The following is an 18,185-nucleotide window of genomic DNA, read 5'->3' on the forward strand; positions in this document are numbered from 1 at the left end:
ATGCATTTCAAAACTGCTATTTGACACACACTGGAGAACAAATTACATCTTTTCAGAGTCAATATGAAATTGAAGCGATCCCACTTAGGCTTCAGAACAAAGTAGAAAGACACCACTGTGCTTATTCTGTCTGCTAAAAACAGATTTACCAATAGATTGCTGCAGTTAAGGATACATCTTAACTACAGGATTTCCCTTTGGACACCTGCGTGGGATCTCTGACGAAGACTGAGTTGAGATAACGTCACTGATTTCTGCTAAACTCTTTAAATGCATATTGTCAAAAAAAAGTTCTGTTTTGTAGCTGTTACACAATCAGCAGCAGCACCTGAAGCGACAGAGCAGATATCCTTCTGCAAGTGAGAAAAAGGTAGTGTAAAATGAACTTATTTTGTTATCACAAGAGTTAAGGAACTCCACTACAACTTCCATGAATATTTTTACCCTGAGAACACCACAGAACTTTGAACGTACAAGCGGCTGAGAATTAGCTTTGGAAAGGATTTCTAGAACTTACCTATGGTGCAGTTTGTGGTTATTTTTCTCCGCTTGGGGTTGTGTCGTAGCAATTCTAACTCTCGTTTGGTTGGCTCCCATGTTGAATACTTCTCTCCAATGCCTAAGCGGACGAAAAGAAAGTTTCAGGAAATTGTTTAGTAAAAGGATTAAACACTCTGTTTAAGTAAAAACTTTTCAACGTGCTGTCCATTAAGTTAGATTCAATCTACGTACAAATTTTTTTATGCCTACCCCGCAAAAATATTGTTCAGAAGGGTATCAACAAATCTTCCAATAAATAAGAACTAGAAGAATAGCACTTCTTTCCTCATAGAGAACACCTAGCCCAAATAAGTTTTCCACTACTGGATTATAATCCTTCTTTCAGTTAAAGAAATTCCAGCACAAGAATAAATCCACTACTACTAAAAAATGCATTTCTTTGTGCTCAGAGGTCAAATGACAGAACCACCATATGATTTTAGAAGATATAGGATAACCATGAAATCTCATCACTGAGCTTTGACAAGTTATTAAATAAATCGAAACTGACCCAACTTAATGGACAGATACAGGCGTAATCTTTACAGATGAACAGCAGAATTTAGTAATTCGATACACTGAACAGTTACTGCATGTCTTAGTATATAGCATTAGAGTGTGGCCTCTCCTTATAACCACTGATATTAGGTTATCCAGTAGTTCTAATACTGGAGATGCACCTTACTGACGTATCTTTAACATTACCTAAAAACACAATTAGTAGTAGGTTTAAGCATAACCCTCTCCCCCTACCAACCGACCAAAACTCCCCAAATACTTAACTACCCTTTCTCATGAGCTGCAGCTAAAATCTGTCATTATTCTCGTTAAACATCAACTCTGTATTTCCAACACATTTGTTCAAGGGAAAGCACAGTAGAAATGAGTCAGGTAAGCAGTACAGAGAATAGATCTGAAGTAAGCACAGAGTTGTGGTCAGTGTAAATCTGGTACAAGAAAAACACAACAGTGAATACTCATGTGCTGACCAGCTACGTACCGCTGCAGCATTCCTTGTAACACAGAGAAATTACTATGCAAGGTCAATTATAGTGAATCACAAAAGCATCTTGGCGTTAGAAATAAAGAATAAGATGACAAGCAATCTATTCTAAAACTGAGGATTAAAGTCAATTAAGAGTTATTTTTCACAGAATGCATGGAGCAGAAACAGTGCTGTGCTACAGAAAATAAATTATAAATCATACATAGGAAAGAAGGAGAGTAGAAAATATAGCTAGAGGCTTACACACTCTGCATAATATACATTAAATTTTAATAGCTCTTTGATCTTCATTTTCAGAAATAGCTATGCTTGTCAGATGCTACCCACCCAAAAATGTTCAATTCACAGTTACTACTGACCCTCCAGGTTCTAGTAATAAAAGGTCTCATTTCCAGATTCTTGAGGACTACAAAATTCTTATTTACATGGACGCACCCATCTCTCACTTGATTTGATTCAACAACAGATTATGCAAGAAGCATAGGAAAGAATACCAGAATCATATAGTCCCTTTCCTTTATCCAAGGTTCAGCATCAAGCTACACACCCAGGAAAACAGAAAAGGAAACTAATTACTGTGTAACAGATTGATGAGATAAAACAGCTGCAATGCTTTGAATACACTATACAGTATGCATAGGCAAACGAATGAAGCAACTTTAGAGACGCACATATGGACAGTTCACATATGACAGAACATTGGCTTGCAACAAGTTTTATATTAGATGTCTTCACCAACCCTTGTCATATTTGTAATACTCCCTTTGGATTTTATATAAATTGGTTTGTAAAAAAGCTAAAAACAATTTTCAGCACCGTGTTAGTACCAGCTACTGCACTGGCCAGCTGTAAACTTGAACTCTTGCATTTGGGTTGGCTGTAGTTTAAATATGGCCAAACCCAGTTAGTATAATCTAACAACGGGGTGAAATCTCAGAGTAAAAAAAAACCCAAAACCAAACCAAAACAAACACCTAAGCAAAAAACCCCAACAAAACAGAAAACAAACCCCCAAAACTTTGATATGTTCAAATCCTGGTTTAAATCAAATATAACAAAATTCACACCTGAAAACACATGTGCACTCAACTTGAGGCATGCAAGAGTTCCTCATATGCCAGAGGGACTATTCATATATATTTGTGTGTATATATATATAATTATATAGCTTCAATGCTTGTAGAGGATGCAGACCAAAGCATTTCACAAGAGCAACTCTACTATTAAAGTTAAGCATGACAGACTGGATTACTCTGCAGGATTCTGGGTGAATCAAATATTGTTCAATTAAAAAGAAATTAAACCAAACAGAAAATCATGTACAGTTAATGCCATAAAAAAACAGAGCAAAGAGAAAACTTTCTTACAGAAGCCTTTCATTAGAAAGAGCACAAGTTAAGTCAGAAACAGAAATCAAGAAGTGTTCTGTTCCAGCTATATGATTTATCAAAAATATTGAGGTTTTATTACTTTTGAAAATTTGGAAAGAAGACAGAACCATTTGTTAGGAATGGTTCAGTGTTTAAAATTTTAAAAACCCAAAAAATAACAACAAAAGAAAGAGAAAAGTAAAAAGTTTCAATAAATGGTTTAGTAACACCCAAAACATACCAAAACCTCCAATATAAACTACCTTTAAAGATCTGCAAAACATGCACAGGTTACCATTGACAATTAAAGGAAAATAGCATTACAGGACTGAAAATTCGCCATTTTAAAAACAATGCTATAAAATAGCCAGAGATTCAAGTCAGCATGTGAAATCTCCATCCAAGAATTAATTTTATTAGGTCAAATACATAAACTGTCATTTTTCAGAGACTATCAGGGACATATGGATGAGTGAAGGAAAAGGCGATGAAGGCTCTAGTTCACAGAAGTCACAACTTTGCAAGTAATCATTAGTATAGATTGTTTACTCTGCTGTACTTCAGCAAATCCCCATTTGCCCTCCCCCAAAAATCCAAACATTAATTAGAATGAAGGGCTCCATGTATTCTCACCTCCCTCGTTATTAAAGAATATTCAATAGTAGAGGAAAAAAAATGGTAGAGTTGCAACTTGTTCAGAGTTATATCGTATAACCCTGAACTACAGCTGGACATGGGAACTTATCACACTGAGAGTTAATTTTACAGGAGTATGAAATGACTCTCATTATCTTTGGGGTTTTTCTTAAAGTTTTTTTCTCCAGGCATCATGTTGTTATGTGAGCATCCATTGAAGTGTATGCTAATACCCTTCAAGCACTGCGGATAGAAGTTTGAAAATATACAACACTGACACTTGAATTTTTCAGCCAATCTCAGTTTTTGCAGACTGGATTCACTTAAGTTCTTTCGGTTGGCAACACTATCTGAGGTAAACTAACTCTGTGGCAGAAATATAAAACCAAGACGACAAGTTTGGGGTTTGTACTAATCTTGACAATCAGTTTGGAAGAAGTGTTCCCTCCCCCTTTAAAATCTTTCAGATAACATGAATCACTATGGAAAGAAGGGGAGGGATTGAATCAATGGAGAAAGAATGAAAAAGGAAGACATTCTCCATTATTTCTCCCATGTATCTCCCTCTCTTATTCCTTAGATAAATTTGTGGGGAAACACACACGGTTTCATGATGACAAGCCATAGAACAAAAAGATCCCATGCCACAACTTTAAAGAAAAAAATGTCTATACTGTGTACTCCAGTAAATTGAAGTGTATTGTTGTCTATTCCTTCATTTTACATCTTCATTGGCCATTACAGATTTGTTCTCCAGGGACAGAAGATGCAGTGTGCATATTCACATAAATATGCATTCATATATATATTTAATAAGCCGCTCAGTCAGTTAACCAGCACACAGAAGGTTTTCTGCCTGGCAGTTCTTCTCAGTGATTCGTCCCTTCACCACATAACTTTGTGGTCCAAGATGATAAGATGAACAATCTTGTAGCTGTTAATTACCCTTGAATATAATCTATATCAGCCTGATGTCCACTGGAGAACAGGCAAACTGGCTGCATCTCAGTCCAGAAGGCACAAATGTATGATTTGGTAAGGACAACACAATTAAGAAATCACTCTTTGAATTTACATATTCAAAAGTAAGAAACTGGGGGCCGCCTTCTTCCGCAGCATCATGAAGAAGTGTTACGTTGTAGTCAATTAATTTGGTGCCCAAACACCACAATTTAGAAGGGTTTGAAGGAGTTTTACAGAGAGGTGCATAGCCTAAATGAAAGGTTTAAAAATACTTTTCCACTTTGTCTTGCTTTGAACACTGGTGCTTTGTGCTAAAGCATTTTAAGTTGTATTTTCTTGTCCTAGGACTCACTGGCAATCTCACTATCCTCCCTTCCCCTGACTCAACTCCCTCAAAATGGGGAACACGCAGAAAGTAGAATGGAACCAAGTAAAAGCAGCTATACTTTTGATACGCCATCAGAAAAGCTCTAGTTAATACGCTGATAGCTGCTATTTTTAAAATTGGAAACGAGGTTAAGAATGGTTTGAAGTCATATCAGCCCTGACTAAGGCTGTCACATTGAAACAGGATGCCATGGATTCGGTAAGAGACGTTACTAGACAGAAGTCATCTGTTTTCAAATACAGACTTTCCCACTTTAAGAAAACATACCCCCTAGAGGCCACTGGAAATGGAAGATGACAAGCTTTTATAACTGATGCTTAAAAACTATTCAGTTAAAGGTAAATGCTACTTCCTTTCCAAAAAAAGGAGAAAAGGTTTGTTTTGGAGTAGTTCTATCAAGGAAAGGGCATATGAAATAAAGTCTGCTGTAATTATTCAATCATTGGAACATATCCAAACAAGAGGAAAACAATTTGCACGATAAAACTGGCATTCTTAACTGTGATTCATGTCTAAAATGGCAGGATAATCAGCAAAGGGACGCTTGTTAGTGAAGTGCGTCGCCAGCCCACGCCTCTTACCTGTCATTGTACACTGGTAGTGAGAAACCACTGTTGGGGTGAAGGCTAAAAAAGAAAAAATTAGGGAAAGCAAACTGAATAAAACAAATGTGTGTACATATTTGTGTGTAAATATTTCTACATAGATACTGTGCGTGTACCATGAAAGCACAGGTGTGTAAGTAAGCTGGCACGTTCTATTAAAAAAAAAAAAATCACACACAAGGGTGGCATTTCATGTGAGGGGAACAGATTTATTGCCTGTATCACCTAAATTCGCCTAAAGGAGCAGACTGTTACATTTTCTACCTAATACAGATCTGACTTTTGTTAAGCAAGTTTTGCAGGATTAATGTTAGATATTTTTTGCAATTAAAAATAAACTATTTTTGCTACAATTAGGTGTGGCGCACATGTTAAACTAACAGTCTAACTCCTGGAAAATAATAGCGAGACATCGCTCTCTCCCAAGGCCTGCGCTACTATCTCTAAAGAGCTCTTTCTTCCCCTTACTGTTTTTTGCCATTGACAAATTGGAGGGACAGGTATGATTAAAAACAGAAACAAGAAATTCAGGCAGGAAAACCAAACCTTGTAATTTCCAAGCTTTTCGTTGTTCTTCTTTGGCAATTTGTTCCATGTCTTTGTCGTATATGTAATCTTGACACATAAAGCAGTATATACCCCCATACAAAAGGTCTATGGCTGCAAAACAGAAGGGAAGTTGGGGAGGAGGAAAAAAAAAAAAAGACGTGAGTTCATAAACTAGAAGACATTTTAAAGCAGGCTTCCAAGTCAGGCAGTCTTTCTTCTTAGCAGTCCACAGAAAGTGAAATCTGTACCTTAGAATCGGGGGGGGGAACAACACAGGGACATTTTTCCAGTTACAATATGAGTTATTCAATTGCTTCTGGCACAGCAAGAAAACTGTGCAAGACAACAAAGCATTAACTGCCTTCAAGTTGTTTGTAATGCACAATATACCTTTCAAAGACATAAGTAACCAAAAGGAATAATTACAGTGACTAAAATACATGCAGAACTAGTGCCGTAAGATTTGATATGTAAGTTTGAATTGTCTTTTTCTAAGACTTCAGTAATTTCTGGGCAAAGCCATTAAAATAATTGGAAAGCACCTATCCAAATGAAGACTCACATAGAAGGCAGCACTGAAAGCTCAAAGATACTTGTCCAGGGGAATGATTTTCCAGAGTAGTTTTTCCACAGGTTACATGTCTCTCAGTTTCTTTTGTTTCACATGCCCTTTTAGAGTGGACATATGAATGCTGACCAATGTTAAAAATATTTTTCTTACACACCTCTAAACAAAAGAAAGCCAAGAAATGAAATAAATCAGCAGCTAGGAAGTGACGTTTTGTTTAAACATATACCAAGGAAGTGCAAACTAATCACACCAAATTGCTGATTTTTCAGTATGCGGATATGAAAAAACCACAACAGACAGAAAAAAAAAATTCAGTGGGCACTAACAAATTCTTAGCCAGCTACTAAAATACAATCTGCATCTAGCAGACAGCTGAAAAAGACATCACTTCTCCCTGAAGAGTGTATCCTCCACTTATTTTATTTCCAAATTCCTTTTATTTCCAGATAAATAGCATTATTTAAAAAAAAATAACCTCTCGCAACAGTGGAAACTTGTTTTAAACAAAGGAAACCATTACCCCATTAGGTGGCCTGCAAACAGCACTGAACTACTCTGAAGTCATAAATAAGCCAAACCACACGCCACGCAACAGGAATTCTGCTGTCGCTCTCATCAGGCAAAGGCAAAGTCTTTGTGCTCTCCCCCGTTAGTGGGCCAGTCGGTAAGCTGGTAAGCTTGGTAAGGCTTCTTTCTAACCACATCTCACCCATCCTTCACAGTCTCTATGCTTCTCACAACCTGCTACCCCTCTCCTTTAGTCCTGCATGCCCTTTCTTCCTCCTCCTCCAAAATAACTTTTTCAATTATTATGTCAAATCATTTTATTATGTAATAGGAGAAATAATAGAACAATTACTTTAAACAAGTTTGCATAACATCTATTGGCTGTCGTCTTACTTATGTGCTTCATTATTTTATTCTTTTGTCTATTTGGACCACAACCAGTTTGCAGAAGAGGATAAGAACTCCTTGCATCACCTTGTGCAACATCTGAACACCAGAATTTTTACCCCGGTGCCTGGAGGACTTGGTAAAGTCCTTTAGCAAATTATCACAAAAGGGGATAAGACGCTTAGTTGCAGTGGAGATCAGTAACAAAACACTGTGCCATGGGGGAACAAAATAAAACAATCGCAACTAAGCTACAGATTATTAGAGCTGTATAATATTTACTCCATTATCTATCTCACTACCAATTACGCACAGTTTTCAAAGAAAAACAACAAAAACAAACAAAGAATAGTTGAAGATCCAAAGTATTGGTCTCAAAACAGAAAATCAAATATTGCTCTCCAAATATTTTTATAAAAAATTCCACAAACAGCTCCCTCTCCCCCTCCGAACAGAGCTGGCAGAATATTAAATAAACAGGACCCTCTGTGAGCACTAATACTTTCAGTCTACCATCAGAATGGGTAAGCATATGTTGTGCTCAGAGGATTCTTTGCTTTCCTCAGCTTTCTAGATTTATGTGCATGAGTGATAAAGTATAGATGTCAAGATCAAAACCAACAAGAGACGACCTTACACAAACGACTTGTTCAAAGCAGAATGAATTTCTGGTCTAAAGACTCAGAAAGTTTAACAGAAACACTGGGAGAGTAAAAGCTGTAATTGTCCAGTGCCTGATTAAGGACTCTTGAGAAAACGTCCTCTCTCCAGCATACTTATGTGAACAACACAGTTGTATATATGCCAACACTTTCAATGTCATTAAAAAGGCTGCAATAGGTTTTGGACAAATTACCTCAAGCACCAGTGACAAGGCGGCCATACAGGCCTGGTTACAGCACAAAGGCAGCGCAGGAGTTTCGCATGAAAGCCAAAACACGACTGCTCAGTTTCAGGATCCTAAGAAAAGAGTCCACTAGTGAAGTTTGTTAAGTTAATTGCTTCAAATCAGTGTAATTGAAATTTTTCCCTTGAAATATACTGTAACCTTATTATTCTGGTCTTCTTGAGGTGAAAACGCATGTTTCCTTTAGGGCAAAGTGCAAAACATCCACTACCAAGTCACTCTGATGAGGCGACCGTGCCTGTGGAGCCGGCCTGCGGGACCTGGCAGGAGCAGGCTGAGGGTCCCCGATGAAGGAACCACTGAAGGGACTGTCTTACTGACAGAAATCCTTCCAAAACAAGCAATTCATTAGCACTAACTGAAGTTACACCACACCAAAAGGACAATATTTTATATAAACTTTCTCCTTCAAGGGTTGTTTTTCTTTTTTTTTTTTTTTTGGGGGGGGGGGGGGGGGGGCCGCGTGTGGGAAGGGGAAAAACAGAAATTTCACCTCGTTGTTACCAACAGGCTGACACCTTTTTTTTTAATCTCCCCAAACTAAATTGCTGTGAAGCTTTACTCCAAACTGAGCCACTTGACCAGAAAATTAAGTAAAAAACACTATGATAGTAAAGTATGAGAATGCACGTGTAACAAATTTCATTTGCATTGGTATTTGGGGTCACAAAAGTAACAGAAACAGATCGCAAATCCATAAAAACATTTGGGAACTACTGACCTAGAAATGAAAAAAAAAAAAGCCAAAACACACTAGCAGACTCATCTGAGGCATCCATCAACTTACATATTTCAGTTTGTTGCCAGAAACTAGTGAGCAGACACATTAAAAAATATTCACACTTTTCACTTATCATTTCAGCCTCTATCAAGGCAATCACAGCCTTATCAGCTCTACAAGTCACAAAACAAGTATACTTATTTTTTATATTCATATATCTAAAAAAAGGCTAGTCCTGCTAAATGGTGATCCAAGCTAGCTTCCACCAAAATAATTGAGAGTCGCAGGTACTCACTTGAAGCAGGGAGGAAGCGGAACCCCAAACTTCCTTTTGTTGCTAAAAATGCAGTGTCAGATACCCAACCTTTTAATATTCATTAAAACAATTAAAAACAGTCAAGCATTATCGTTCCCTCCCACATTCAATATTTAAGGGAAATGGTATTTTCTTCTCCTAATACTTAAGGTAAAACCATTCCGTTCTTTAAATACTTTTTTTTCTTCTTTTAAACCAGCAGCCCACAGCTAAGTGTTTTTGTGGGCTGTGCTCTGAAGTCTCCAAGATGCCTACTGGCCCTGTAAGGATCTAGAATTTTAATGTTTAAAGGGACAGATTTGCCTGCAATCCAAACATGGCAAGTACCCACCAGTACACTGCAAACCTCTCAAAGAAAACCAGGTGCCAAATGTCCAACCTCTGTGCTGTACGCTTGCCTCTGACAGTTTAGAGTATCATCATCCTACATCAGCATGTGAATTCAAGCTAGGAAAGATAAGATGTTCTGATGAAAGAAAAATGTCATAGTATCCTTGTGGGATCTAGATACCAAAAAATGTTTTTAACTGTTGATTTAGAGGAACCAGTCTGTCAAAACATTTTGTTAATTAATTATGATAACTTCAGCTCCCCATTCAGAAACACACATCATACACACACATGCTACTTACACATATGTGCCTGCACCCAGTATACTGGGGAGTACGCAGCATGCCTATACTTAAGTTGCCCTGCACTTCCTGTTATAAAAGATGTTTTGCCTTTCGTCAGTCTTCTCCCTTCCCTTCTCTGACCCTACTAACTTTAACAGTTCCCTTGTTTGTAGCAAACCTTTGAAAAGTGAAAAGGATTAAATCCTCCTGGCTAAAGCACCTTTTCTTGATCCCACAGAAATACTATTCAGGTTTAAAGCAGAGAAATATTTAAACATTTAAATATTTGTGTTGCTCCATACGACACGATGCAAACTGCTTATATCATCTGCATATTCTCATTTAATCAGTGGAGAGTTACCTCAAAGCACTAATTTCAATAAAAGCAGTAGTAAGATCCAGAACTGCACAGAAGTTCTGAGCTGGGTCTGAGGCACGCAGATGCACGCAGAGCTGGCAATATCCAGGAGGCTGGCTTTGAGGGCTAAGAATATTCTAGGTGTACAGAGAACTCCTCAGGAGTCATTTCTGATACCAAGAGGAACTTTTGAGAGATGGCTTGCAGGAGCTCGTAACTGCCTTCACTTACCAGAGCAGCTCCTAGCAGAAGACAACTATAATCAATAATCAGTAAATGCCTGCTGTCTTCTTATAAGTTAGGCTGGTTGAAAATTTGAGCTAAGCTATAGGAATGCCATGCTGGAATATGCATCGCATCAGCAAATGAGAATTTGCCTGTAATACTTGCACAATACATCCTAGAACAGCGGATATTTTTAATTGCTATGAGGAATATTGGAGGCTCAAAGCCATGTGCTATGGCTGACCTGTATATACAGAGTGCTTTCTTCTTCCTCCACCACTTCCAATCAATGATCATCTGGTCGGCATCACAAGAATATTATTAGGTTGAAGTATAAAGAGTTTGTACTTTCTACTATCAAATTTCATCTCACTTTTATTACCGTAGTAAATGCAGCTATTTAATTCTTATCACAGGACTACCCAGTCCTCCTCAGTATAAGCAATACCGCTGCACTTTGTGACAATCATGAATTTCATACACAGATATAGTTCCCTATCTTCAATTACTAGAAAACCGTAAACCAGGACTGGCTTTCCTAGGAAAGTCTGGGCATCAGCACTCTGCTGTCAGTTTATTCGTCATCAGTCTCCCTTTGTCCGGCCTCATATGCACCACAATTCTTATGTTAATCCCTGTCATGTCTACCTCAAATAATAATTTCCAAGAGGGCAAAATGGCAAATTCTTCACTTGATCCAGACAAATTTGGTCCAGCATATTTCTTTTTCCTAAGAAAAATCAGTTATATTATGAAAAATACATTAGTCTGACATGATCTATCTCTGACAGAACTAAAACACACTGTATCCTGTTTTCTATTTGCCTTCGTCTCCTTAACAGACTATTTTCAACACCCACACTAAGCAAAACACTAGAACAGAATTCAAATCAAGAGGCTGGTAGAATGCCCAGATGACCTTTTCTACCTCTTTCTGAGCCTAGATGGAAAAGGAGAAACCCAACTGCTACTCTAGCACTGCAACACACTGCAAGGGAAGTGCTTTAATTGCCCCTTCCACCCAGAGTATAATGAAAGTCTTGGCTGTTTACAAAAGAACTCAATTCTGCGTGATGGCAGTAGAGTTAACACTACAGTCAAATCCTTCCAGCTCAAATGAAAGTCAAGTAACTTTTATTGTCATTCCTTTACATAAGTGTTCTCTGTTTCTACATATTAAATTTCAACAGACAGGTATGTATTAACAGGAGTAACCAGATTTGTTCCTTTGACTGACTTCAATTACAGAAACCAGCTTTTTGTCTTGTTTCCTCTGAAATCAGATTAAAAAACCCCTAGTTATTTGTTTTCTAGAAGTAGAAGTTTTTTGAACTCTACCAAAAAATCCTCAACTTAATCTATGAGCATTATTATTATGCTCACCCACCCAGTTCCTCTCACCACAAATGTATTTATGGGACTGAACCTTAGATCAGTGTACACTTTGAAAAAACAGTTCCTCAACAGTTTGTGATCTAATAAATAATAAAGGTACTCTAACAGGACTAATTCTGAAATCAATTGTTTGCCAATCTCTTTAGAAACCGAATGGTACTTCCATCTTCCAACTGTTTCTCGTTTAGTCTTTTAACCACTGAACCTCAGCCCTGCTATTTCACTCACCTTTTTATTTCACTCCAGAACAGGGCCTTAAAGCAGACCAAGACTTCATCCAAAAACTGCATCATGTGCTGTTTCAGGGGTACTATCCATGTGCTAAAAGTGCATCTAACAGACACAAGCACAGCATGGAAATGCACGAGTTGGCTCCTTACCAAGGAGTTTAAATAGGTCTACACAGAGCTTTGATACCATAATTGAATTAATCTAACTCAGAATGGTTATCTGCCACAGACTTTCCTAAGCCTCATACCAGTGATTTTTTTCTTGCAGCTAAGTGATGTGTGCCTATATATATAAAACACACACACAATTTTTATATATACTCATATATATATATATAAAAAGTACGTAGGGGAAAACTCCAAGGAAGGTTAACATAAATACCGCGCTCTCAAAAATCATAATTTTTGTTTTCCCGTATGATATCCCCCTGAAAAAGTTTTAATCACGATGCAATAGAAAATACTCAGAAAGAATATTAAAACTTCAGTTGCTCTCTGCCTTGGATTTTTCAGTCCCTTTTATCAGTTTCTTGGTTGGATCACTGTTACAGTTTTGAGATGAACTCTCTCTACAGCACCAACCCCTCTTTTTTTAGAGCTACTGTTCAGAGTCATCTTCCCATTCCTGCTACTCGGGGACTAATTTACTATGTCTTTTCCTTCACTGAGCAACTGTGGAAGAGATAAGGAAGGAACCATCAGTTTTGACAAGGACAGAAACCACCAGCAGATTCCCCAGGTGCTGGAACCCAATTTGGAAAGATTATACAGGAACGTGACAAAAGTATGCTGATGGCACGCATTCATTTAGGATAATCAAATCTGAAGCTTGGAGGAAAGCTCCAGAAGGATTTCAAGATACTTAGCAAGCAGGTGATACCACCAAGAGTGAAACTCTAATCACTACCAGTAAGGTAGCAGATGAGTAACAATTACTGCTTAGGAAAGAAGACTCCGAGTCACTGGGTGTAACTCCTGAATAACATCAGCTCAGTGTTGAACAGCATATGAAGAAACACAAAATAGAAGTCATGGAAGTATTATACTAATGACTTGTATTCTTAGATATGTATTAATCCAAAGAGTTGTCACCACAGATGGACACATTATAACTAAAAAAAGTATGGTGAGTACATCAAGAATCATACAGTGATTTCATAACAAAAGCTAAGAACAGTTCAGGATTCAATAGATTGGGAAAAGGAAACATCTGACAATATCAGAAAGATTAAGAATCCCAGAAGAGATTAATGAGGACTTTTTACTCACCATTTCTCAATTCCTCACAAAAGCAATACAGAGCAAACTTACAAGATCCATTACAAAGCAAACTGGAAAGACACGTGCATTTTTCGTATGGCTCAGAGAAACGGTGGAACTCGCTGCCTTTGCATGTTGTGGGTGCCAGAAAGGAAGCAGGCTTTAACACTGGACAGGCTACTGGCAGCTACTGGAACACAAGCACCCAGAAGCAGTCCCTGTTCAGAGTTTTTGATGAGCTGAGCAGTAGAAAAAGGGAGAGTATGACAAGGGAAGTGCTTAATAACTATACTCCTGCCTACCCTCTAAGCTACTTCTGTTGACCACTACCAGGCAGAAGGCTGCATATTTATGATACAGCATCAGCCAGTACAGCCACAAAGAAGCAAGACATTTTATGGAATTGGGAGAAGAAGAAAAAAAAGGAAATATTAAGGAATCTGTATTATTAAAATTTCAACAGCAGAAACTACTTCCTGAAGTAACAAGGTCCACAGACTAAGATACTGCTTTGCTTAAGCTGCTGGATTTCAGCCCTGTAGCATCTATAATCAGATGTCTATCACAGTGACTTTGATTACGTACCTTACAATTCTCAAGGAGAGTATGGACAGACAGCCCAGGCTTATCTGCTCCTGACAACTCCTTCGCATACTACATATTTTGACACAGACCATGTCTGAGCGGTCCTAGGACATACCCATGGGTATACATGAAAATGGTATCAGTTATTTGGGGGGGATGAGGGATGCCTATGCAGTAAGAAAACAGCACTGAAACAGAACAGGAAAAGGCTAATTTGAATAGTCCCAAGTCTTCAAGGTCCTGGAAAGGTCAGTCTTACCTACCTCTTTCTAAAGGTTTTCACACCCGTATAAAAATTTTACATTGCATTAACAATTCCCAACACAGTGGCAGTATCAGCCTACTGTGGTGACTGACTAACAGAGACTGTGCAATGCAGAGATTTAACAAAAAAAAAAAGGCAGCTCATATAGCTGGATCTTACTTCACCTACCTGTCACCCGCATCTACAACTCCAGGAATATATGAAAGTAAGTACAGTATTATTAACATACACTGAATAGGCAAGCAGATGCAAGAGCACAGGTATCACTATAAGGTCAGAGTGTGAGTGCCTAATTTATATTGCTCAGGGAAGCAGAGATAACAAGGGATGGATTTTAAGAACTCTGGACTATGATCCTGAAGCCTCCCGAAACATAGAGCAGTTAGCTGCAAAAACATTGCTTCCAGTGCTCAGACAGCTGTTACAGCTGAAATCTATAATATTTCTTAGAACTGTGATTAAGTGTGCAGTTCCTGCTAGTCTCCATGGAGACTGATGTTGGCTCAGCAAAAAGTCACCAAGTGTTTTAAAATAATTCCTGTTCGTTTTGAAATTTCAAAGCACTTAACTCGTTTTTGCCTATCACATGTTATTTCCCCAACGAAAATTGCAGCAGTAAAAGCAAGCAAAAGCACCAGTAGAACCACAAAAATATTTTACAGCTCATTTCACATGCAGCTGGAAATTAAACACCAAAACAGACATTAAAAAAAGAAACAAGGAATCTCCAAAACTAGAAATCAAGGAGTCAGTTGTACAATCTTCCCATTACGTGGATTTGTGCTCCGAGTACATTACATTTAACTGCAAAATAATACTTTTGGGGATGATACAATACTGTATTCTGTATTTTGGCTTGTATAATTAACTCTTGCCCTTTTTATCTAAAGGCTAGTCCTTTTGGGAAGTACCTTACCTTGCACACTCTTGTCTAGTACCATGACAATAAATACCACAATCTTAAAGCAAGAGTGAGCGCATCCTCAAAGCACCTCCCCCCTCCGCCCAGTTTTATCTTTCCTTTAAGGAAACAGATGATATTTCACTACAGCAGACACCAGCAAATTCTACCTTGCGCAAAAATTAACTTTAAGAATTTAGGCTTCCCAGATAGAGCTTTATAATTGCATATGTTGTGATCTGCTGTTTTATCTACCTTTTTTAAAAAGGTCCTCTGTAAATATGGTAAGTTTAATGGTAAAAATGTTACAGCGTTTACACGGTATCCACAGATAAACAGGCAAATACTGTCTACAGTCTCAATTTAGCACTGTCATTTTTTAAACCTGGCCACAAATGGTTCTTTATTTTTATTTATTTGTAACATATAATTATATATAAATATAGTATATGTAATAATAATTATATATATACCCACACACTTTACCAGAAATCCTTAAATAGAGTTTACCTAGAGTAATTTCTACTTCTATGTTGGTAAAGGTTCCCAAATAATTTCATCTAATGAACTGACTTCAAAAGCTCTTTGAGATTACACCCTGTAAAAAGCAAGGAAAGAATTTTCATCCAGGGTTGGGTTGGTTTGGTTTTTTCCATTTTCAAAGAACAGTTGAAGTTGGCAGGGACCTCTGGAGGTCACCTTGTCCAACTCTCCTGCTCAAGCGGGGCCGTCTAGAGCAGGTTGCCCAGGACCGTGTCCAGACAGCTTTTGGATACCTCCAAGGATAGACACTCCACAACCTCCCAGGCCAACCTGCTCCAGTCCTCAGTCACCCTCACAGTAAAAACGTGTTCCCTGACGATCAGACAGAACCTCCTGTGTTTCATTTTGTGCTCACTGCTGCTTGTACAGTCACTGGACACCACTGAAAAGAGCCTGGCTCCACATTTTTTTAACCATTCTTTCAGATATTTGCACACACTGATGCGACTGCCCTGAGCCATCTCTCCTGTAAGCTATGGAGTCACAGTGCTCTCAGCCTTTCCTCCTAAGAGGTGTTCCTGGACCTCCACCCTCTCTGTGGCCCTTGGCTACACACTCTCCAGTAGCTCCAATCTCTCTCCCCCTAATGTGTAGCCCCAAACTGGACACAGGATTCCAGATGTGGCCTTATCAGCACTTACCAATTTCCAATGTCTAGTACATTTCTTTTTTTTCCCCCTGAACTTATTTTAAAGTACAGTTATCTCTACACAGTTATCTATACAGTTTATACTGAATACTGCTGCTTACTTTGACATCAAGAATTACAACCGTGTCACTCTCAAAGGCTAGCAATTTCATAAACATTATGGATATTCAGTACTATTTTCCAGTGTTCTATTTTTCAAGACATTTACAAACTTAAGCTATACCACAATGGAGCCTAAATATTTAACTTTGACACATATGGAGAAAGAAACTATAATAATTTGCTGTTTTAGATAATCTTTTCCATAAATAGTAAGCTTACACACCAGTTTCTTAAGCACAGGAATACACAGCACTGTTGGCCCTCTGGAACATCTTTGTCTTCATGGAAGATAAAGACAGCTTGTGCCATAAGCACTTAGGGTAGATTAAATGAGAATGGTGCCCACACTGGCCAAGAGAAAATTTATTCCATGAAATAATGCTTTTTTTTGCTGTTTCTTGTATCACTCCAAGAACATATCTTCATTTGAAGAAAAAATTACGTGTGTGTACACCAAGCAAAACTGTATACACCCATTTTGACACAACCAGAATTTTAATATAAAACAATCAGGATTTTGTGTTATAACTCTAAAATGTTCTAAACTATAAGCAATATGCAATTTAAATTGCATTTAAAATGCTTTTGAACATTATGTAGCACCAAAGCTGACAGAATAGAACTTGCTACCAACATTTTTGAGGCAGTTGAGGGAAAGATACTCCGTATCAGTTAAACTGTTTTCCTATTACCTAGGTTATTAACTCCACTGGAAATAAGAAGCCAACACCTGGTGGGGGGGAAGACCAAACCAAACTCTAAAAGTTTAAAGAATTCTGATTATCACTTGATTAGTTTTCTTTATGACAGGAATGATTTTTTTTCCTTAAGAACAACAAAAAAGTGAACATGATCTCCTGAAAAAAGTTTACTGAAATAAATGTTCTAGTTCAAGGCAGTAAACCCACCATTTTTCACAATTAGCAAAAAATAAAAAAAAAACCAAGCAAACAAGAAAACCAACCAAAACCACCACGACAAAAACTCTGTCTACACACATTTATTATTTTTCCCCTATGACATTCATTCATAAATACTAAGATACTAAACAGTAATAATTCAAATTTTAAGTCATAGGCAAAACACTTATCTATAATGCAACAGAATCTTAAGCAGTAAGTTTAAAATAATGCCACTAAACTAACACAAAACAAAAAAAAATACAAGTAAAACTAATCTCCCTGTCTAATTAGGTAGCTACAAGAAAATATCACATTACTGGCCTGGAACTGACAGGGATAACACAGCGAGGTAAAAAGAACCAGCGAGTATATCAGGATGACAGCTTACCTAAATTGTGTCGCTTTGTCTTTGCGTGCTCGTGAATATGTTTCTTTGTAAAACAGCCAAAGAAGACACAGTAGAGGCAAGAGTGGAGTCTGTTCAGGTGGGCACCACACATATGACAAATGCACGACTTTGCCTGAAATAGAGAAGCAGACAAAGAATACTGAGTGACAAACACATCTCCGAGGCCAGCCAAACGGGCATAGATGTAACTGCTAGCTTTCCCCGTTACTCGGTGCTGCAAACCATCAGGGGAAACGGGAGTTCTGCCCTCACGCCAAAAACACCAGTTAGACATAGTAATG

General features: G+C 37.9%; 1 protein-coding gene across 2 annotated transcripts in view; it reads right to left on the minus strand.

The window, feature by feature from the left end:
* Positions 1–18,185, minus strand: part of USP22 (ubiquitin specific peptidase 22) — a 111,601-nt gene that overhangs the window by 52,308 nt on the left and 41,108 nt on the right. Inside the window, exons 2-5 of one of the 2 annotated variants that reach the window (XM_064461500.1) lie at positions 17,884–18,016; positions 6,055–6,168; positions 5,485–5,529; positions 518–619 (exon numbers count right to left, since the gene is read on the minus strand). In XM_064461500.1, coding sequence (XP_064317570.1) covers positions 518–619; positions 5,485–5,529; positions 6,055–6,168; positions 17,884–18,016 — 394 coding nt within the window. The remainder of the gene's footprint in view (positions 1–517; positions 620–5,484; positions 5,530–6,054; positions 6,169–17,883; positions 18,017–18,185) is intronic. The other variant, XM_064461501.1, reaches the window with a different exon arrangement.

This window comes from Phalacrocorax carbo, chromosome 10, assembly GCF_963921805.1.
Source record: "Phalacrocorax carbo chromosome 10, bPhaCar2.1, whole genome shotgun sequence".
Taxonomy (NCBI): domain Eukaryota; kingdom Metazoa; phylum Chordata; class Aves; order Suliformes; family Phalacrocoracidae; genus Phalacrocorax; species Phalacrocorax carbo.